The 23,999-nt window shown below is 40.1% G+C and overlaps 1 protein-coding gene across 3 annotated transcripts in view; it reads right to left on the bottom strand.

Annotated features, from left to right (window-relative positions):
• LOC307260127 (focal adhesion kinase 1-like) overlaps positions 1–23,999 on the bottom strand; it is a 55,718-nt gene that overhangs the window by 27,365 nt on the left and 4,354 nt on the right. For 2 of the 3 annotated variants that reach the window (XM_080040269.1, XM_080040271.1), the window contains exons 2-15: positions 18,560–18,586; positions 9,413–9,693; positions 9,149–9,315; positions 6,958–7,045; positions 6,604–6,683; positions 6,385–6,447; positions 6,196–6,250; positions 5,769–5,909; positions 5,257–5,334; positions 4,154–4,264; positions 3,427–3,544; positions 2,978–3,008; positions 2,436–2,512; positions 1,303–1,359 (exon numbers count right to left, since the gene is read on the bottom strand). In XM_080040269.1, coding sequence (XP_079896395.1) covers positions 1,303–1,359; positions 2,436–2,512; positions 2,978–3,008; positions 3,427–3,544; positions 4,154–4,264; positions 5,257–5,334; positions 5,769–5,909; positions 6,196–6,250; positions 6,385–6,447; positions 6,604–6,683; positions 6,958–7,045; positions 9,149–9,315; positions 9,413–9,649 — 1,303 coding nt within the window. In that variant the 5' untranslated portion in view covers positions 9,650–9,693; positions 18,560–18,586. The remainder of the gene's footprint in view (positions 1–1,302; positions 1,360–2,435; positions 2,513–2,977; positions 3,009–3,426; positions 3,545–4,153; positions 4,265–5,256; positions 5,335–5,768; positions 5,910–6,195; positions 6,251–6,384; positions 6,448–6,603; positions 6,684–6,957; positions 7,046–9,148; positions 9,316–9,412; positions 9,694–18,559; positions 18,587–23,999) is intronic. The other variant, XM_080040270.1, reaches the window with a different exon arrangement.

Raw genomic sequence — 23,999 nt, 5'->3', positions numbered from 1 at the left:
TATGTATGTTTATTGATCTGAATAGATAACCTTTAACTCAGTAAGTCATTTTGAAACTGGTAAATTGGATGGATACAGTAATGATTTTTTTCCTTTTGGGCTATTAGTGTACAATGTTGACTTTTCAGCATGCTGTTTTTCTTTATTGTTCTATGTGTGTGTGTTTCAGTGTGTATAATTGGACTATGGGGAAAGGTACTGTAAAATGTATGAATGGTCAAAAAGCAAAGCCATGTTGAAATTTGGGTGCATTGCGCGTGCTTATGATATCGAGGCAACATTTTGAGGCAGTTTTAGGGGGAATTTAATGCCAGTAACACTTTACGTTTCTGCTCCACTTGATACATTACAGGGGTATTGGCCATCTCCAATGCCTTTAAATTCTGCCTATATAGCATTCCCATTTAGCATTGTAGTGAGCAACACAAGTCCTAAACCTGGTGAAAAGGCCTTACTCAGCAGCACAGCAGGCCATTTTCATGTTTCAGGTAATAATGCAGAGACAGCATCCCTCAGGGCCAAAGAAACCGCTGCTTAAATGTAAATGTCAAAATGAACACTTATTATAATAGCGATTAGCAGCACACAGGGCCATTTCTAAAATGTTTACTGTAGCGTAAACATTATGGCAAGACAATTTGTCAAAGCAGTCTAAGGAAGCTCAGATTCTCATGGAATCATGTGACAACTCATTAAAACAAATATAGATTGCACAGGCCTATAAATACACAGAATGTATGTGGTTCAAGTTGTTTCCCCTTTTATAATAGATTGCAGCTACATGTGAGAAGGGAAAATGTAGAATCATTCAACAAAGTTTGCCAGCCACTCTTTTATCAACCAAACCAAAAATGTATCAATTCAAAATCTAATTCTGAATAGATGTTTAAATCTGGCATCGTACAGCATTAAATCCACATGTAGAGTGGAGTGTGACGAGATACTTAATAAAGCTCATTTGCAACGTTTCCAAGTTAGATTATCTAATAACAATCTGTTATTTTGGCTGTAACAGTTCCAGTAAAATATTTTGTATAATGATGTCATAGAGGAATATCCTTCCTCTGATCTGAACCCAACTTCAATGCAAACAGAGACACACACAAAAATCGTCTTATAGAAAATGTAATCTGGTTTCCATCAACCTTCCCACCTGAGCCCATATGAACACACACAAAATTGCACAAGTCCCCCGCACAGGTGCAAATAGACATGCGTCACTTTGGCAATCCTCCTGTCACACTAGCTGCCTAGTGCCTACAATGTTTGTGTGCACGTGTGTGTCTGCTTGGGTCTACTTACTTGAAGGCATGGTATAGGTGTCCTCCTCATCTATGATCTCGGCATAGTCGTCCGTTTCTGCAGAACCAGAGCAAAGCGGGAGGGAAAAAAAGACAAGTATAAATGACCTAAGAGGCTACTTTCTTTAACATGCATACAGCTCCATTGCAATATACTAAAGGACTATGATCTGGATTTTAAAGAAATGCTGGAATTACGAGCCTAGTTACTGTACAAGATACACCACAACCAGTATAACAATTAAATAAATAAAATCACTGCATTCAACTTAAAAAATACCTTCAAAGACAAAACTGAGAGAGAAAATGCAAACAGAAACACACCGTCATCAGACAGAAGTACCTTTCCAAAAAGCGGTTACCATACCCAAATCCAAACACATTTACACCAATATAAACTTCTATGTGCTGCAAAGCAGCTGCAGACGAGGAATGCAAGACAGAAGAGTAGAACAGAGAGGGAGAGACAAGTGGAGAGGAAAGGGGAGGGGATGGAAAGGTTTGTTCTTTCCACACAAACAAGCTGAAGAAAAACAGGTTGAGTCATGGATAAGGCTGAAACAGTTACAGGCAGATACAGAGAGAGAGAGAGATACTGGTCACACACACATACAGTATCGCTACATGTTGAAAACAGAGCAGTAGCACTTCCATTTAGTTACTAATTGGGGAAGGTTAATAGAAAGAATGTTGTTTACCATCGCCACTAGTGTGACCTGCAGAAGACACATGCAGCATGTAACACACACAGAGGAAAAGAAAGGAAAAGAAGGGGAGTTAGTTTTGCTGTTAAATGATAAAGGAATAAAGTCAAAGAAACTATTTAATAACTCAGTACTATATTCAAGGTACTTTTAATTTTATTCTGTGTAGCTATGAGTTAGTCAGAGGTCAGTAGACAGTCAGGGCGAACGCAGTCACAATGACTAAAGCTCTCCATGGGGACATCTGGCGAGACAAGGACTCTTCACTGCACACACAGATGAGGCTTTATAGGGGAACGGGGTGCGCACGCACATATCTATGAAGCCTTTATCTAACTCTTAGCAGTCACAGGCCATTCATGACATTTGGAGCAGCAGACATAAGAGAGAGGCAAGTTAACAGTGGAGAGAGCGTGACAGGGATTTATACCTGAGACACAAACAGCTCTGGTCCGTACTCCGTCCATGCGTTTTTCCATCCGCCTCTCATGATTTGAAACTCTGGGCCAGAGATGAGAAAAACACATTTTGGCTCACATTAAAATCTAAACCAGTGGGTTCTGAATGTGATTCCTGCTGCAGCTTTGAAGATGAGAGTGCAAGCAGCATATACAGTTCATGTGTGTTGCTTTACAGCTAAACATTATAAAATTAAGAACACAAAAGTCTCTACTTTTACTAATGGGCAGTTCAGCAATCATGTTTTATCCTCAAGATCAAGAGGTTACTCTGAATTTGGCAAACCACTTTTGTCAGTGAAATCAAGTTGGAAAGATTCCCATCAAAATTTCCCTTTAAAACAAATTATAAATTGCAACAAAAAGAGTGAAACTACTGAATAGAAATAGCTTCTAACCAAAACCAAATTGTGCTGGTAAAAGGGAAGAAACTGGATGATGTTTTCTTAAACATCAGTAGTAGTAGATGTTTAATAAAGCAACTAATGAGAGGAACACAGGTCTGTTGACTTACTTGGGGATAGAAGGAAGAGCTCTGTCTCCCTCTGCAGAGACAAAATGAACACATGAATCAGACACGGAGCAGACTGGCCTCACGTTAGAAGCCCATCACTGTAACAATTTCAAATGGTAGCCATAGCTAATTTTAGAAAAGACTAGCTCTACGCGGGATGGTTATTCAATGTGACAAGCTTAAAGCCTCAACAGCCACAAGCAGACTTGACTGCTGTTTGAAAGATGACTCATGGCATTTTCAACCCAGGCTGAGGCTACCATTTATTATATGAGCAAATTTTTGTTCTTTGGTTAAGTAACAATTACCATGTGAAACACAAAAATGACCACAGTCAGCTTTAAGATGAGCACAACGGCACCACTTGAAATGGTGCAAAAGATTCCAAAATACCAAAATGTGGATATAAAGGGATACATTATACATATATAACTAGTTTTGTGTCCTACCTTTATGGACTCTGGCGATGAAGGAGTGAGAAGATAAGGAGACGAGCCGACAGTAGCCGTCAATCAAGTCAGCCATGTTTTCTGCTGTAGTCAGCGATGCCGTGGTGACTGTGAGGGGCTACACACACACACGCACGGAGAGAAAAGTGTAAGAGTGGGACAGAGAGCTGCTTCATGGTGACACAATCAGAGCTTTATTAGGGGTAGTGTCTTCTTCTACCAGTACACACACACACACACACACACACACACACACACACACACACACACACACACACACACACACACACACACACACACACACACACACACACACACACACACACACACACACACACACACACACACTTTTCCACTAGTGAGGTCAGGTGCAGACACACGCCCACACTCGACAGAGACACTTCACTTATGCTGACCCTCAAGTGCAGATGTAACACCAGCACTCACCCTCCCTCTTTCCTTCACCATTTCCTGTTTTCATGTTTGAATCACATGTAAAAATGAAAATTTCTACCTAAACATTGATGAAAGCATTTGTGCTTGATACCGTTTATCTAAAATGCAATTGTTCTGGATAGGATACCAGTACTAGGTTGCAGCCTAAAATGCTTCAAGTATATGTGATCAATGGTTTAACACCTTATTCATGTTTTAAATAAATGAGCCACCTTACAAATGGAAAAACCAAAGGGAATGGTTAAATATGTGTGCGTTTGAGTGTGTTCACCTCTGGAGCTCCTGCTACGTTGAGCTGCAGCATGCCTTTCCTGTCCTTCTCCTCCATAGCAGAGTACTGGATGGACTGAACCTGGTTAAAGTTAGCTAAGTGTGTAGGCTGCTGAAAGAAAGACAGATACACCAAATATTAAAATACAGCTTAAGATTCTGTTTATGTAGGTGCTTTTTTATTAAGCAGGACCTACAGATCATTCATGAAAGAATGCACAGAGTTGAGCCATATATTTTCTATAATGCCAGTTCGACATGTCTTTCTATTATATACCAATGCCAGTCATAGTATTCACAGTCTTGTGACACTGTGCACTGGCAAGAGAATGTCATCCGGAGTGTATTTTAATCTGTTTGATGAAGGCCAAACAGGACGAGCTCTGCTTCATTTTCATGCAACGCTGTTACTATTAATTAAATGCATTGTTGACATCTTGACAGGATATATGTCCTAATTAAGCTGAAATTAAATAACTCAATTCAGGCACTGAAGTCGTGGGGGGAGCAGCTGTGGGCAGCTGTGCAGTGACACCTTAAAGTAAAGGAAGATTTTGAGTCATCACTGCAGAGAGCAGCACCTCCTCCATGCAGCTGTGTAGATCTCATAATCACATCAACTGGTGAGCAACATATGGCTTTTTCTAGCTCATTTCAATTTTGGATTGGGGAGAGGAAGAACTTCTGTATACTGGACAGGCGAAAATAGCAGGGCAGTATGGTGGACTGCCACTCTTGCCAAATTAAAATTTAAAGTAATAGATACTTATATAAGCTGATATTGGACAGAAAAATAATTTTGAAATGGTCATGCTTTTACCGATTTCAAATGTGGTGAGATGATTAATTTCTTCTGTATTTCGAACAATTATGAACAAATAAAATAAATGGCAAGCGTGAGAAAAAAAAACACAAAACTAAAATATGTATAATGCGTCATCATAAACAATATTTATAAATAAATGACTAGTCTGTGTCTGAAAAGGAGCAGGAGGAAGCCAATGTTTATTCATTCCCACCCCTTATTCAACTGCTTAGAATTATCTTATATAAATAAATCTATCAGGAAATGTTATCAGATCATTTTTCCACGTGCACACTCACCATGGAGCCCTTATCTGTGAGGTAGCTGATTCCTTCTTCAGGTCCGATAGCTAACTCTACTGATATTATCCAACTAGACTAGAGAGGGACGCAGAAGGAAAGAGGGAGAAAAGCAGCATTAAAATAGATGAAACATTTTATTATATCATCCACTTTATTCACTGAACATAGTGCTGGCAGAAGTGTAATTTTGGTGGCATAAAACAATTTTAAATGTCCTCATTTGTTCTCAGCCTCTGGGACAGAGAAGGGTTTGCATTCTTAAGATGACAGTGATAACACTATGGGGAGCAATAAGAAATATACTAATAGAAGAGCTGAGAAAAAATACAAAAACCTCGCCTTGTAATAGCTCTGCCATGACATTTAAATGAAAGATGAAACTCCTCTTTACATGTGTTTTACTCTATAGGCTAAACCTCCCAACTGACTCTGTATGCATTTTAAGGTGTCGATCTCCATCCTCATTAACGCAACAATTTTTTGTCATTATGAAATGAGTGTTGCCCTACCCCCAATGCACATTTGAAGCACTCTTTGTCGAAGCGGTAGATGGGAGAGAGTATCTCAAAAAACTTGTGGATGCTCTGCTCGTCATTGAGGTTAGCGAACTGCTTAAAGGTCTGCTGGATCTGCTTACGAAGAGTCTTGGCCTGATAAGAGAGGAGAGGGAGGGAGGAAGATATAATGTTACCAAGGGGTTAAGTCCTTCTAGGAGAAAGTTGGTTCAGAGCCAAGAAACACACAACAGACGACTGACGAGGCAAGCTGCGAGTGACAACACTTAATTCAAATAAATCCGATTTCAGACATTCAGCCAGACATCCTTTCAGTCATCAAGTCTCCCTGCCAACTTCAAACAGGAGACACCTGGGCCAGTTTTTCAAGGGGATAAGTCAGTGACCTCTGTTTCTAACAAGAACAGTGGTTTAGCCTCACCTTGAGAGAGTCCAGCAGACTTTTTGGGAAGAACCTTCTCAAACCAACGTCTTTCCTAAGAATAACAACATCGCAATGTTAATCTTTAAATAGTTGAAATGTACCCCCACCAAACAATGTGTTCAATACATTAAATCTAAACTAGAGGCGACATGATTTGCAATGCAGGCCAAAGAAAATCAATCTTACTCTAGTAGTTCATAATTGGATTTCTTGTCCAGGGCGTTTCCTGGCATCTCTCTGAAAAACCTCCTTTTTAATTCACAGACAGACAGGAAGAGAGAAAGAGATACCGTTTGTAAGCACACTATTAAATGGTTGTTGCTTGATCAAGGAGCAGAACAATATACATTTCTTCTTTTGTGTCATGATTATGGCATAAGCTACTAATATGTGTGTGTTTCTCACCTAATTTCCAAACAGCCCAGTTTCAAAGCAACATCTTGATCCACCTGATCAGCTATATGTTGCATGTAGTCACTCTTTACCTGGAGAAACAAGGAGAAGTAAATCGGTTTGCTATCTTTCTAATAGTTGTTTTTAATGAAGTACTCTTAAATTATTCTATTTGAAGGTGTGTCTGCCTTGTTAAACGTAAAAGCAACAGTGAGTTAGAGACAGATGAGATGATTCAAGAAATATTATACTATAATAAAAAAAATATATTAATATTAAATCAATATTATTTTTATTATATTATTTCACAAGGAGGACACCTCTTCGTCTCCCCTTTTCTTCTGTGATCCTGCTGCATTGACTCACCTGGTGATAGAGGTAGCTGAGAGAGGGTTTGTCTTCAGAGAAGTGGCTGAGATAACCTTTGGGAAGGTACCGTATCCGCAACTCATATCTGAGAATGACAGACAATTTGACCAAACAGTCAGTACACACACAACCACACAGAGAAGAAGACAACAACATGGCGCATTTGAAGATCAATGCCTGTCATATAGGCATAGAAACAGAAGGAGAGTGCTTACTCATATTTACAGCTGAGGCATTAGCAGAACTCACAAAAAAAAAAAAACCTCTGGCCCGGATTGGGTTATACTATAATCAAACCAACAGCATCTCAGTATTTTAGAGCTGAACACCCTAAAAGCTCATTTATATGATTAATGATTTTACTGGAATACATACAATACAATTTACTTTGAAACATAACAAAAACGTCAAGTCATAGTGAGTTATTTGATCGGTGGGTTTATCACATACACACAAATATAATAAATATATGTGTGTAAAATATGTTTGCATCATAGTGGCTAAGGCCAAAGACATTTGTGGGAATGAATACATCCGATTTCTGTTGCTGGTACACCAACATTTTCCAGTTTTTGGCAAAAATAGTTAAAGAAAATCCCACATCAATTTTGAGAGATAATTTGAAGAAATCAATATATTTATGTTATAATCATTGACATAGATTTATTTTTTTAAATGTTGCGCTAGGACACAGCTTGAGTGGAGCAGTAGATTCTATGTATTGCTCAAAGTCACCTCAGCAGGATGGCTATTTGCCAACACGGGCATCAGCCCAAATCTTAACCAAGACATCTTTTTATATTTTGCTGAGAGTGAACTTACTGAGCGGAATAACCTTTCAATACCATGAAGCATAAAGGGATTTCTGCTGTTACAACTGTCAGTTAACTGTGTTGCACAGGTGCCCAGATGGGCCATCATTGTTTATAGCGACATATCATTTTATGACTAACATATTGCAGTGACTGCATGGGGATAAAAATGGGTCAGGAGAGCAGTGAGCTCAAAGCTGATGTGGTGCTACAGGCCTGTAGTTAGGTAACAAAGGAACTCTAACTGAATAAAACATCCTCGTTCCATAATGAATGAACAAAAAAGAGAAAACGATGTATGTTTGGAGGAAAAAAAGAGAGACAGAGCTGGATAGGAAAGAAAACTCAGACGTGAGAGATGAGAGGAAAAAGGATGGAGAGAAAGATCAAAGTGAAAAAGTGACTGCGAGCGCACGAGACAGAATGAGCGAAAGCACGCGGGGGAGTGAGATAGAGTCAGTCCATCCCCTGGGCAACTTGTGCTGTTCTAACAATAGCTTGGCAGCGGCAGAAGCTCCTGTGGGCTTGCAGCTTTGCCCTCCTCCGAGGCAGAGCTGCAACAACTGGCGGAGCTGCTCAGCTGCACGATAGCGCAGTGAACAACACGATAATTTTGAATTTATTTCAATTTTAATGAATTTGGCTGTAACACATCAACTGCAGGAGAATTGACTGAACTGTTAGGAGAGCTGTTCACAATATCAGATGCAGGTGGTTTAGTGCCAGCACACTTTGAATTACGTTGCAAATGGACAGAATGGCTTTAAAAAAAGACGGATAAAAAAGATAAATGCTCTCATCAGACAGAGCAGATCATGTCTCATAGCTGCAAAAATATTGCATCAAATGCATCGGCAGATTCTGACTCTAAATTGGAATTGAATGATGAACAACAAATGATACCAGCAAGAACGACACACTATGTGCAACCTTGTTTAATGAAGTCACCTTGACCAGTTGAATTTAGATAAACCACAAACCTTAAATATACATGTTGGCTAATAACTGCTCTGCATTTACAACTGGGAGATATGGACGAAAGAGGAAACACATTATATGAGCACTTTTTTTTAATCTCAAGAGAATCAAGACAGGAGTCTTGCTAAAAGGGAGCAACTCAATATTAAATACCTGGTCGTTATATTTTTTACTGCTAGTATACAGTATTTCATATAGGTATATTTCAGGTCTTGGATTGTTCTGTACTGAGAGTATAAGGTCTCATTGGGACCATATCTTCTGTAGTTCAAGTGTGTAAGGTAGGCTTAATAAAAAGCTCTTGGTTGGCATGGAATAAGTGAAACAGGGAAGACACAGGGTGTGGGAGCAGACAGTGAAGGTGAAACATCAAATATCAAATATTCTTGTAATTCTACCTCCACTCCTCCTGGGGGTGCTGTTTCTCATATTTCTCCCTGATGTGACACACGCCCAAATCAGGGTGTAACCAGTGGAGCGAGTCAGAGTGCAGATGGGTCAGACGGAGGCCCAGAGAGGACACACAGCGCAATTTGTGGATCTCTGCTATCTTTTGGATAACACCCTGTCACAAACAAATAAAAAATAAAAAAGAGAATCAGAGAATTGATGACGGACGAAAGCCTTTGAAGGTAGGATAATGTTTGTGAGCCTGGCCTTACCCTGACATCTGTAGCATCTCCATGCCTGATATTACTCGCCCAGGTGCACGGCTCGCTGTTTGTCTCAAAGTAATGGAAGATCTTCAGGACCCGGTCCATGGAGCCTGGGGGCCGCTCAAGGCCTCCTGTAGAGCCACTGTTACCAACTCCTGTACCAGCAGGCATCCCAGAGCGGGATTTAACCCCACAACCACCTGAGTGATTGTGGTTGGGCTCCAAGTAGGAAGACGACGCCATGCCTGAGTCAGATGCTCCTGCTGGGGCTAACTGACCGTCATATTCTGAGAAAGAGAGAGGGACAAACACACAGGAGGACAATGGGTCAAAATGTATGTGACATAGTGTGACTAGTGATCTGTAATCAACATGTAATGTATCCTCACAGGAAATATGGTCATTGATCTCATTTTGTGAAAGCATTACATTGTAAAGAAAAAAATCAATGGGTAATAAAATGGTGATTGGGGTATGAAAAGGAAACCGCTTTATCAATACACTGCTGAAAGAATAAGCGAGAGAGAGAAAGTCAAACCCTCATTCATGCAAACTCTGTCACCACCAGCCAGTCTTTCACAAATCCACTTTATACATCATGACACAAAAACAGGTTTCATTTATAATCAAAAGAGGACTCCAGGTGGAGAAGAGATAATGAAACTGTGTCAACAACACAGCAACATAGAGACAAAAATGAACTATAAAGAAAGACAGCAGGACAATACAATGCAAGATTTCATATTCTATATGTCAATGATTGAGCTTCTGTCTGAGCATGTATGATGAGGAGGGGTTATGCTTTTCAGTATGACTGCACACCAGTCTTACTGAAAGTCAGTCAGTCAGTCAGGAAATCAATATAAACCAGCAGAACACTGACACAAGGTCTTTTCAGAAGGATCTAATGGACTCAAGGCTCAACGTAAATCACATGAGTTTAAATAAATTATCTCCCAACCAGTGGAAAAACGCTGTTGTCAAACTGTGGACAGCCAATTACTAAATCAGCCAGGCAGTCAGTCTTCACTAGGTTTAACAGTAAGTCACTCAAACAATAGTCAGGAAAAACTAGTCATTTAGTCCGACCATGCAGCGTAGAGTTGCCAACAGCACAACAGAGTCTCTGTGAAGCAACTTTCTACTATTCTTTGCCAGTAGCATTGCTGCCGGGCTGCAGATTAAAAATTGAAATCTGCCATGAAAGATTAGTAAATTGTTCTCAATTAGCGAATGGTTCACAGTGGTAGTGTAGGTGGGTTGTAGCAGAATAACAAGATGAGTACTGATGTTTTTTTAATGATGAGCCTAAAGCAGAATCCCAAGATGTCTCATTTACCGAAAGGAGTAAAAAAAATACACCCACTGTTGAATCCTGACTTCAAGAGAAAATACTACAGCTTCACGTTTATCTATTTTATCACAGCGTGAGGCTACAGCAGGAATGATACTCATACTGCAGAGCATCACAAAGAAGATTTTGGCCAAGAAAACAAACCAACCCACTTCCAAAGATTGTGGAACAGTAATTACCTTATTTTAGGTCAATTCTTCATTCCCACTTTTCTATTGTAAATTCATCTTCACACATCGTATCCTTGTGCAATGCACACACTCTACTGTCATGCTGTCGCTTCTCTGCTATCCCTGCAAGCTTTTTTGAGTCAAAAGCCCTAGAGTGACAAGTTTCAACTGAATGTGAATTTTGGCTATGACAAAGGAGATGCAAGTAAACCGATTGACTACTTATTTCAGGCTCACTTCCCAGTATTGGAGATGTAATCTGAAACTAAATCCTTTACAGAAGACGTGTCTACAATCCAAGCCTCCTATCTTTCATTATTGGATCAAATAACTCATTACTTATTAACTGTAATTATCTAATCCACTAAATGTGGAGAAAATAAATCCAGCTAAAAACTGTGCTTTCAGTTACCGTTACTGTAAACCCTGGTTATTTTACGGCTTGCAAGGCACCATTTCTGTAACATCCCATCCCATCACTAAATTCAGCATTTTTCCATGTTGAGTTCAGGTCACGGTCAGATCACGTCATACTGATAAAAAAAAAGAGAGAGAGAGAGAGAGAGAGAGAGGAACGGAGAGACAGAAATGTGGAGGCTGTTATAGGGAAAGTTGTTTCAGCACTTTTAACCAACTTTTGACCTATAGTTGCCTCTTCAAAGACAGCGAGTTAAAACACATGCCTGTGTGTGTGTGTGTGTGTGTGTGTGTGTGTGTGTGTGTGTGTGTGTGTATACGCACAAAGAATGCAATAAAAGTGTAAAGGACCCAGAGGTCATTATGTATCTGATAAATGGACTCAGCACTTTCTTTTAAGAACTTGCTGTATCAATAGTGTGTGCATATGCGTGTGTCTGTGCCAGCGTGTGTGCATGCGTTATACACTTTATTAAGTCCTTGGTCTACGGAGGAGCATTGCATTTATTTTACAGTAATTTACTGTAGTGATTGTTGTGACTTTTTGTAATCTTGTATTTGAATAATGAATCAGTCAGTTATTGTAATTATCCATAATCTCCTATTGAGATACATGTATGTTTTGATGCTTTTAAATCAGAATACTGCTGTGCTGAAATGAACAAGGTGTATTCTGAAAATAATGTTAATTGAGATAAGATTTTGTGTTAAACTGATAAGGTCTACAGAATGCATTTGTGAGTAGCTGCTATAAAAAGTGAGCTCATACTGTAGGTGTGTAATGGTCAAATACCCTACAGACCCTCAAAGCTTTAATACAACAGATTAGTGAAAATCAGATTACAAATGTTCCTCTCAAAGTTGTATTATCATCATCCAATTAAAAATGATACCCCTGTGGCTATGATACTCCTGGATTATCACATGGCTTGTGACAGTCCGTTACCCTTACGAGTGTACTGCTGTAATAATTCCATTAACAATATATACCATCTCATTTCTAATACAATACACACCCATACTAGACCACATTCAATCTAAAAAAAACAACAAAATAACTATGTTCTGTTGTCAATATGAATATATCACAAGAAAGTGATGTTCACACAGAAACAAATATATGAGATTGCAGCACACCAATGGTTGCTATGCTTTTGGCGGTTATTTTATACATCTATAGCAAAACATGCCTTGTGGAAAACCCAAGTTATGATACAGCAGCACCTGCGTGCCTTGAGTTGTTAAAACAGCCTCTTAGTTTATATCCAGCCTTCATGGCTCGTCTCAGTGGGGCACACTAAAAAATGTATTGGGGACATTATTTTGACTGCAACTCCTTTTTAAGATAGAAGCAGTTGTACCACAAGAGTCACAAAGCACGGTCAGCCAACTGCTGCTGCAAACTCACTCAATAATCAGGTTACATATTAAGCCCCACAAGGTTGTAACACACCACTGCATGCACTGAAACAAAACACTACAGTCACACAAAATCACACACGTAACCTCAACCTAAATACTACATACAGCTTAAGGAAATCCTATTAAAGAAGTCGGCATACCTACATTTGCCTTGATGCAAATACCGTTACATCACACTTTACTGTGCAATGTTTTTCTGTCGCATTCATCAAAAGAGGCTATTGTTGACTAGCCCTTCAATACCGAAGCCATCGACCAGTATGTGACATAATCAATGTAATGCTATAGGGAAGGCTTGAAGAAAAGTCCAATCCTTTGCCTGAGACATAACAACTTACGTACTAAACCAACTTAGAAAAGAGGTTGTGTTTTGACTCTTATCTGTATACAATAATATACATGCTAAGAAATAGCTAGCAAAATCAGATTTGGGGGCACCACGGAACATGGATCTCATACATAAATTACTGTTTTAAATAAAGATTCACTACGCAGTACACAAATCCAAATATTTCTCACAGCACCAATGTCTACTACTGCACTAAAATCCCCACATGCATGCCCTCACACACTCGAATAAGGAAAAGAAAGGAGAGAGTTATCACGTCAACTAGGCCATACAGGCAGCCGAGAGGGGAGCAGCAGGCGTCTACCAGGCCCACCACCCCCTCTCTTAGTGGGGCTGCAGCAGTGACTGACACTTATCCAGTTTAGCCACAGTTGGCTGGAGGACTTTAGTTTTGTCCCATAGCAGCATCAGAAGGACGGTTTATCTCCTTGTCTATCTGGTATCTGGGTTACTGGGGTTAGCGCAGTCCTAGGGGAGCCTATAGGCCTCTCTGTCCTTTTTTAACAAGCCCTTTTTCTCTTTATCATTTCCTCGGTTGCTCCTTCTGCACATGTATCCCTGTCTTCAAGTCCTTCTTTTTAAAGCCTTCATCTTTCTTTTCCCTTATATTCCTCACAAGCCAAACCTACCGGATCTACAATTCTTTTCTTCTCTCCCCTTCTCTTGCTCTCCTCCTGTCTTCCATTTTTCAAGCACTCAGGCCTTTAGGTTCCTGCCTTCACATCTCCATTTGATCCCCCTGTCCTATTGAACCACCTCTCTTCCTTCCTCCCTCTCATCTTTCTCTCATCCTCAAACAATTTCCTCCCCCCCACTACACTCTCTTCCAAGAATGCGCATTAGCTATACCAGGGGACAGAGCGGGTCTAAACATTGGTTGTGTATCTATCTATATCCATGAATACATCTATAATATATCCATGACTGTTCAATAATGGTATACATATCACTTCTTTATAAATATACAATGTTTTTCGATGGTGTGCCGGCTAAAAACCAAATAAAAAGTAAGAGTGTATACATACGTGTGTTCTGAACTGTTCCAGGGCATCTAGGGTAACTCACTAACACGCTCTTATTCACTGACTTAAAGACAGTTCAGTACGAGTGTCACCCTTGCAAATAAACAGTTAACAAATCACAACCATAGCTCAGTTGATCTTTCAGACAAAGACTTGAACCTAAGAAGAAAGAGACATATTTTTGCGATTCAGTTTAGTATGTTTTATCTTTACACTGCTTTATCAAATCAAGTGCTGTAAAAATATGACTACATAGGCAAAACGAGTAACTCATTTATTGAACAGTCATTCTGCAATCGTAACATGAACCTGCTGGGAACAACTAAACAAGTTTATTATTGTGACAACCGACTGCTGGCCATGCAGCACTTCACTGTGCCTTTGGGGGCTATTCCTGCAGTTATTAGTCAGGACCGCAACTAGACCTCCTCTGCAGTAAATAATGACAGCCAGATGAAACATAGGACAGAATTATTGGGTCCTCTTGTAGCGCATTGTGATAATGTTGCAATCGAAAAAAAGCCTCTCCCATGAAATACACGAATCAGGTTTGCCACTTCACAAGGCAGTAAACATAGCTCAGGTAAATTAAATCCAACCAGCCTGGCAAAACGATGAATGTTGATGAGCAGAATGAAAATATGCTTTTGAGCAGAGTGAGAGATGGCAAACAAGCATGAGGAGGAACTGACAAATATTTAATTGAAAATAATGATACCAAGGTGCAGAAAGGTGCACTGTCTCTAAAGATATATTTCATCCTCAATCAATTATATGCAGAGTGTGCTGTGCTGACAGTAAATAAGAACGTATTCAACTACCTGTTTTTGTATTTGTTAGGACACAAGTTTGCATTCAGTTTGTGTATGCTGTGTTTCTATTGATTCACTGAATAGTACATACTCGGTAGGCGGTGCTGCTCGTAGATGCAGGCCCCCTTGCTCCAGCAGAGAGGGATGCAACCGCTGTTCTCCATTTGTTTAGTATGGGGGGCTGTTGAAGGTCTGGCCAGAGGACCCAGACAAAACTGCTGGGCCCAAAACAAACCAGCATAGATCCTTGGACTAGGAACAACTCCTACCTTGGCTTTTTTGTATTGTCCATTGTCAAACTTTTGACCTCCTCATAGCCACAGGAAACACATCAGAAGAAAGTCAATGGGAGCCAGTGTCCCAGGGTGGTAAGTAACTCCAAAGCAAAGGAACACAGTAACAGGAAATGGAGGATGTTAAATATCCTTTTTAGCGTCAAATGTGATGACAAAGCAAGTATCCAAACAGGAGGTAGAGTATACCAGTCCGTGTCTATGCTCTAGCAGCCATTACAAGTGATATCCATCACAAGGGTCCATGTCCAGCTGATAAATGCTACACATGCTTTAGCCTTTAAATAACTAGATAAAGGTCTGAAACACATCCATGATGTCCCAGTATCAGTAAAAGTGAGTTTGGAAGGCAACACAACATTTAAATGCTAAAACTGAAAAACAATAAAAACTGGAAGTACTGATGCAGCTTTCCCAAGCTACTATAGCGAAGCAAGTCACTCTCCTTGGAACATCCTTTAACTTCAGGGCTTAAGGAAGTGGTCCAAGTCTTAGTAATCGATCTGTCCAATACATGACAAGACCTTTAACCCGGGAAAATACCTTCGTCATTGTGCAACTGGATATAAGTAATGATCCCTTTAAGGAAGTTCATTTTGCATCTCCTTCACTTCAGGGAAAAGGAGAGGATTCAGTATGTTGCTCGAGGACACTTAAGCAGGGTGGAGCCTTCCCAAAACAGACCTTCTGTGGCTGGGGATTTCTCTACCCGTTAGACCATCCTGAGGTTCAATAAATCCTTAGAAAATATCAAATTCGAGTCTCCGGTGCAGAGCTGCTGATCCAATTAATCAATCTTTGATGTGTAATTCAAAGATGGCGTCTTCCCCCGCAGCCATAAATCTTCAGTCGCAGGGTTTGCCACCGTGTGTCAAACATCCCGGTTACAAAATAACACAGAGGTCCCTTTGCTGGGAAGGTAAGACTGTGTAATTACATCAAAGTACCGTTTTCAAAAGGTGGTAGTTTTGTTCCGTAAATCCACAATGTTGTCCAAAGGAGATGGCAAGACGGAGGAGAGGACGAAGAAAAATAGAAACTGGCATGCATTGGTGAACGAAAGAGAGGAAAAATGTAGGGCAAAGAGAGACGTAAAGAAATGGAGCACAGTTAGGGAGAGGTGGATGACAGTGACCGACGCAGGAGGGAAAAAGGAGAGCAAGAGAGGGAAATAAAAATCAATACAGAAGAAAAGCCAGGACAGGAAAAGAGTAAACGATGAGTCAAGTAAGAACGGTTGAACAAGATCAAAAAAGAAAGAAAGAATTTAAAGTAAAAAATGGATACGAAAGGGAGAGAAGAAGAAATAAAGAGAGTGAATGAGGGGAAAGAGAGAACGAGGAGAAACCCCCGAGAGAAGCTGAGCCTCACATCCACCGAAGCATTCCCACAATGCTCTGAGCCTGCAGGAGTTAACTTGGTCAAAGCAAGGTGTCTGATGTCAGAGAGAGACATAAAGTCACAGAGACCTGAAGGCAAAGGTGGAGCACAAAAAGGCTGCGCTGCGAAGCCGGGTGGGTGGGACTATGAAGAGAAATGATGTTCCAGGAGTGGGTTGGAGAAAAAAAAAAAAAACCTGATGCAGTAAATCTGTTTGGGAGTCCGTCAGCTGTGTGTCGTTCACTCTGGCTTATGAAGGCTTACTTCTGGAGCAACGGAAGGGCAACTACATCACAGCATCATACACAATCTCTCTCTTTCACACACAAACAAAGCTACGGCCGCCAAACTCACACACTGTAGCAGCTAAATTAAGAGTAGCAAAGAGAATGTAGTAGGCTGAGAGATTATGTGTGGAAGAGGGTGTTTACAGTATGTATATGTATAAGAATCAGTGGCCGTGAATGTGGCTAAGCAGGTAGGTGTCTGTGTGCGTGTGGCTGCGTGTGTGGCTGGGTAGGTGGGTGGTTGGAGGAAGGTGTGTGTGAGTGAGTGTCCGCAAAGCAAAATAAGTGAGTGCATGTGTGTGCCAAGTGTTTCTCCTCTGCTGTGTTTTCAGTATAGGCGGCTGTGGCCGCGCTGCGAAAAAAAGTTGCTCTGCTCACTGATAGGCAGAAGCGGGGATGGGATGGGTGTAGGTGAGTGCGTGGGTGTGTGTGTGTTTGTGTGTGTAGGGCAGAGAAGGGGAGAGCCAGGGGGAGGAAAAAAGACAGATAGAAATATTGTAATTGAGACTTGATGCAGTGGAAAGCAGGCAAATGGTTGGACAGTACTTATACTTTACATAGGACCACAGTCCTAATCAACACTCCAAGTTTAATAAACAGGCACACACACACACACACACACACACACACACACACACACACACACACACACACACACACACACACACACACACACACACACACACACACACACACACACACACACACACACACACACACACACACACACACACACACACACACACACACACACACACACACACACACACACACACACACACACACACACACACACAGTTTTACCAGGATTAGAGTTTAGCCTCTGAAAGCATAGATTCCATTCTCTGAACACTTGTTTCCTTCTTTATTTATTTTCTTCATCCATCCTCCTTCTCTCCTTCTCTCTCTCTCTCTCCCTCTGCCTCTCTCTCTCTCTCTCTATGGTGCCCTCAGCAGTTCTCTACTGCCCTCTGTCATCACTCACTGTTCTGTTGCCTGTCGTCCTCTCCAAACATATGTCACCAGCTCCTACAGTATGCCAGCTCCTCACTGGCACTCTGACACTATATCCCTCGGAAATGCCAAAGGACAAGATGATCGCCAATACTTTCTAGCTTAAGTTCCAAGCTACAAGACACTGAGAAAAATCATATTCTGATTATTGAGTGATGTGGAGCGTTTTTTCTATACATTCAATTATTTCAGATTATGCCCCAAACAAGAACAATAAATCTTTCAAATTAAAAAAAGTTAAATGTTGTTTAACTGCTCTTTGGAATGACACATAAGAGTGTTTTCGGACCCGCCACACCCTGATTAAAAAGGTAAACATAATTTGCCAGAGCCTTTAAAGCTCATCACACATCAATGTTGGAAAATGGAAGCAGTTTTATGATGTGACAATGCTCCACTAAAAATGAACCGATCTTGAGTAAGAGAGTATTCCATGCTTTCGTCCACAGCTGCACCGTTTACCCAGACTGTCCACTGTGTGCCATGCTACTGTTACTTTCTAGCAAAGTAAGAAAGCATGATGTCATTACAACTTCCAGTGAACACGTGTCCCACTGGAGGCTTACCAAAGTACTATAACTTGACAGGTAGTTCAACAATACTGGGCAGTTTTAAAAACATAGTTTTACTCACCAGAGTAGTATGATATTCTGGAAATATCTGGAACAGAAAAGAGAAAAGGAAAGTGTTACAGTGAATTATTCACAATCTTGTTATGCACTTGGTCATGGTATGGTCCTACTACATCGTTCTATACACTACAGCATGATTGGATGAGCTACTATGGGACCTAACTGAGCTTGTTCTGTGGCATAAGAATGTATTTTTTCTTCTTGATCCTGACCAACTGCAACAAGTCCAAGCAACGGATTTCATTTTCAGCACTCTTGCATGCATGCACAGATAATCTTTATCTATGTTAAAGTGTGGTAAGTACTGATGACATATGGACTACTGCTTTTCATAATGTGTTCTACTACAAATCCAATTTCATAAGCTTCCCCATTATCCCTCCACAACACAGCAGAGAGCGATGGGGAAAGGGAATGCAAAGAGGAAGAGGAGAGGAAGAAATAAAACGACAAAGAACACGACAAATGCAGTAAAAGTAGAGTAGAGTCATTTCGAGAAGACTATAGGATAATGAGACAGTGCTACTCTGAAAAGGGAATCAAACTGAGTGATTGTTAAGCCTTTGACTCAAAATGACTTACATACTTATCAAAATGATCCTCAAATTATGCTTAACTTACCAAATGACAAATCCCTTCAGCGCTACACTTAACCCTTTATTCACTTGGTCCAACTGTCTATTCCATTCGCTTACAGTGTTTAGTTTATTTGACAGGGACAGGGGTCAATTTCTAATCACACTAAGCACATCCGCGGGTCTACATGTCAGCACTGACCAACCGGTGACTTTGCGGCAGCTCGAATAAATCCAGAGGATTGATTATGAGCTACGTTCCAGACGGTCGGAGCGAGGCGAAGAACCTTGACTCTGCAGAATATATCTGCTCTGTCATATTCTCACCCACTGGCCTCATTCAACTCTCAAATGTGTCTCACAACCTCACCACTGCTCCATCTCATCTTATCACTCACACTTTACAACATTGTCATGTAAAAAAAAAAAAAAAAAAAGACGCCAAAATGAGAAAGATGATTCAATGGAAAACACTCCGTTACTAAGCAACAGATATGAGACAGGACTGTGGCGTGGATGCCAAGGTTTTTGTCTCATAATATATGTAACGCCAAAGCTGTGTCCCAATTCCTTGCAGCCTTCTCCCGCACATGTGTGCCAATGTTCAGAGGATGCAGGAAATGTATGCTCGTTTGATTTTTTCTTTACATTTTGTCGATGAAACGACAACAGAAAAATTGCAAAAGCTACCATCAACTTAACTTATGAAATATGTTTCTGCATCATTGGTTTCATATTTTTAAAGAAGTAACATAATAAACAATAAACATCTGTTTAGAACTATTGTAAAATAATAAACTGTGAGGGTTATTAAGTTGTAGCATAATGGTTATTACTTTGAATCCAACATTTCTCTTGATTCACGGATGCTCACTGTGTGTTTTGCCACTTGGCATCATTTTCTCTAAGCACATAATCCAATTTGTTCCTGGCAGAGTTGTTTCCAAACCGTTATATTACAACTGCAATGTAACATTGAAGACATTTGTAAACTAAGCAGTTTTGAGCTATGATTGGCAATGTGTTCATAGTTTAACTAAGGAAAGCTGAAGCATACTGATATTTCTCTGTTAGAATTATGAAAAGATTGCTGAGGCATAATCATCCTTGCATATTGCCCACACATTTTCCCCATAAATCTGCCTGTAATCTATATACTGTATTCACTATATATTTAAATGTTTCAAATATCCAACAGAAGTACTTCCAACCTGCAACCAAAAATTATAAGACTTTCTGGTTCAAGGCAGAGATCTTGTGTCACTAGAACTAACCTGTCTTTAAACTCCTGATAAGCTGATAATCAACTTTATTTTTCACATCCAGGACTTATGGCCCCAAACTAACTTGATATTTAAAAAAAGTTTTTAGACAACATTTGTCTCTAGAAATTTTTTTTTTTTCACTTAAGATAGTTCAGATTTTTTCAAATGGGGTTGTAGGTCGACTACCTATGCTGCATAGCTAGTCTGATACCTTATGGTGATGGCGACCAGCGCAGTCACTATTATGAGTTTGGGGAAGACGTCAATGTAGCAGAAGTCAGCCATGACTTTTTTTCAAGTGAACTCGCGCTGATGTGGTGAAGCCATAGATAGTGGGTGAAGCGTATCCCTATGCCAATCAGCTGCTCTACTCAGAGATACGGGAGTTGCCGTAGTAATAGGCCTACATGGCCTAACTACTCTTGAAAAAAAGCAAATAAAATAAACGTCTCCGTCTGGTGGCAAACTAAAGCAGAGAAAAAATCCTACATTTAGTGTACAATTGGATGGATTTATTTTTGAAGGTAAGCATTTATATACGTGCTAAAATCCAGTTTTTCTGCTGGCCCTGTTTGCAACAGTACAAGGCTGACTTCTACTACAGCAACGTCTCCCCTTAACACCCACGACTACTATGCACAAGTACCTCCTACAACCCCACTTCAAAAATCTAAACTATCCCTTTAATGAACGCAAAAACATTCCTCAGAGCTTCCCCTTCTTACTCTATCACATATTCCCCCTCACGCTCTCAGCAAGTTTTTTTCTCTCTCTCCCACTCACAGTAGAAAACTATTGCCTTGGGCTGTGAAGCACAGAGGCTACACACTACAGTTGACACCACGCTGTAAGGGCATTGCACAACTCCATTCTCATCATGAAAACAACAACAGCCTTTTGCAGCTCCTCCGCACTGACGAGCCTGTCAGCAGAGAACAGAGCGGTGTGGCACAGCGCTGAGTGCTACATCAGAGAGAGTGGAATACAGTCGCTCACCACAGTCGCAGCTTCAGCTTTAATGAGGTAGCTGTCACTGTAAGTAGCTGCTATAAAAACCTTATTGTAGTATTGGGACTACTGTCTGCGGAGAAAGGGAAGTCAGACTTAAGGGTTTGATTAACACCTGGGCTCTTTTTCACATCTACATTTTTAAAATGTTCGGCACAAGATGCGCGTTGTTGACGCCATTAAATCATTTTCAAATGTTGTCTGTTGAAACACCCGTGTTAATAACCCTCATAGGCAACATGACACGTATAGGGGGCATCCCGTAGATCAATCTGCTTGTGTACACACAATCAATTGAAGTTGCACAATCACTCAGTTTGTTGAACAGTGTGACGAAATAACTAAACATAATGCATTATGAAACTTTCCCGTGCAAGTTCAGACGTACACATTCTTTATAGTCTGTGCAACAACACCCCTCACATCTGTTCATCAACAGCCATGCAGTCCTTCCTCAAATATCATCCTCCAAACAACAAATACTTTGTTCTTCTCTCTTTTATTTTGCAGTATTGTAAATATGGACTCAATTAGATTCATTTATTAATAAACTTAAATTTAATACGGGTATTTCACCAATGTCGTCGTACTTGACGTTTCAGATGAAGTTCTATTTATGAAGTGGACATGATCCATTTACGAGGGAGTACATTTTTGGGAGGTTTATATGAAGTCACCAGTTTTTACAGGTTGGGACTTAAGCATGCTCTCTCAGATCCCTTTTTTTATTCCCTGTACTCTGGTGTTTTCCAACTGAATTAACACACACATATTGTTTCATTTTCTACAACGAAAATGTTTTACGCCAACAAGCTTTTTTTTTCTAAAATCTGTATTACAGCTCTATCTCAATGTGCAGTGAGTGCAGACTGCACCAAAGATAAAGTTCAGACTTTCTCAAATACATTGATCCAAACCACTGCATCTCTAGAGTCCTACTGCATCTCTTAATTCTTTCAGGAAGTAAGGATGAAAGATTTAGCTATTCGATGCCCACGGCAATGTTTTCAGATGAATTCCTCCTTAATAAAGCTCCTTAGAAAAATGTGTCTACTGTCAGATACAAAAGATTTTAAGGAAGTAAAAGTCTTATATTTAAACAAGCCTGATATGACATTTCAATCCAGAGCTTTAGCCACAGATTACTTAACCTATAACACTTGAGGTGCCTTCGACGGTTGTGATCTGGTTTGATTTTATATTCAGTGATTGATGTTGTATAATGCAGCAGATCATCCTATATGGAGGAGGCACCTGGGCTCTAATTCTACAGAATCCTGCTTTTCTGACCGAAAGCTTTCCTTCATCCCCTCACACTCCTTTTTTTCAGACATAAATCTTTTTCTCACTCCACCTGCTTCACTCACTCATACAGGCACCTTCACCACTGAATTGACTGCCAACCACATTTCACTGTATGCTTATTCGTTTATAGCTATAGTGCGTAACTTTTTCCATCTAAATGAATGTTGGTCACATTCAAGCCATTGGGATGAAACAAAGTTGATTAAGCCTATCAGCTCCAACAAAACTCTATTTCTCAGTATGGCAGCGTTTACAAACTGGTAAAGGTCCAACTAGCTCCAACTAGCTCATCTTTAAAGGCAACTATTAGTATCTTTAAAGATGAGCTAGTTGGACCTTTTCGGGTTGAAGATGGCCTCAAAATCAACTAAACCTATTGCCAGTTTCTAGAATATACTTTCTTCAAGCAGTGGTACAGGAAAAAGTCTGCATCTTTCAAGAAGACCATGATTTTTATGCAGGACAATGCTCCATCACATGCATCAAAGTACTCAATTGCATGGCTAGCCAGTAAAGGCCTTAAAGGCCTACTTCACCGGTTGGAATATGAAGGCGTATTGAACTCGGAGATCCTATTTAGTATAAATGTGCAAAAAAAAATTAAATCGGATCATCTTAGCCTGAGAAAAGGCAGAAAGAGTGTTTTATGGTCTCACTGTCTAACCCTACAGTTTCCTTCTTGTGACATAACTGTAAGGGTTAGGATTAACAGGACAGCTGGGCCAAGGGAAGACTAAGGGAAGACTGAGGGAAGAAAAACCTCATTCATTATATTATAATAGTTATTTTATAATGATAGAACGCTGGTTCCGTATGGGTGAAGTATTCCTTTAAGGATGAAAAAATAATGACATGACCCCCTTCCTCACCTGACTTACCCTATTGAGAACCTGTGGGCCCTGCTTAAACGGGATATTTACAGTGAAGGAAATCAGTACACCTCTCGGAACAGTGTCTGGGAGGCTGTGGTTGCTGCTGCACAAAAAGTTGATCGTCAACAGATCAAGAAACTGACAGACTCCATGAATGGAAGGCTTGTGACAGTTATTGAAAAGAAGGGTGGCTATATTGGTCACGGTTTTTGTTTTTTTTGACATGTCGTAAATTTTTATTTGTAAATTTTTAGTTGTTTTATTATTCTCACTTTAAAAGATGAAAATAAACAAGTGAGATAGGAAAATGTTCGTTTTTTTATTTAGTTGCATAATAATTCTGCATACTAATAGTTGCCTAATAATAGCAAAACATATATGTATTCTCGTAAGAAAGACAAAACCTCAGTTTTACT

The sequence above is a fragment of the Ammodytes marinus genome, assembly GCF_949987685.1.
Source record: "Ammodytes marinus genome assembly, chromosome: 13".
In the NCBI taxonomy this organism is placed as follows: domain Eukaryota; kingdom Metazoa; phylum Chordata; class Actinopteri; order Uranoscopiformes; family Ammodytidae; genus Ammodytes; species Ammodytes marinus.
Note: the sequence above shows the minus strand (reverse complement) of the source record. Positions and strands in the feature narration are given on the sequence as shown.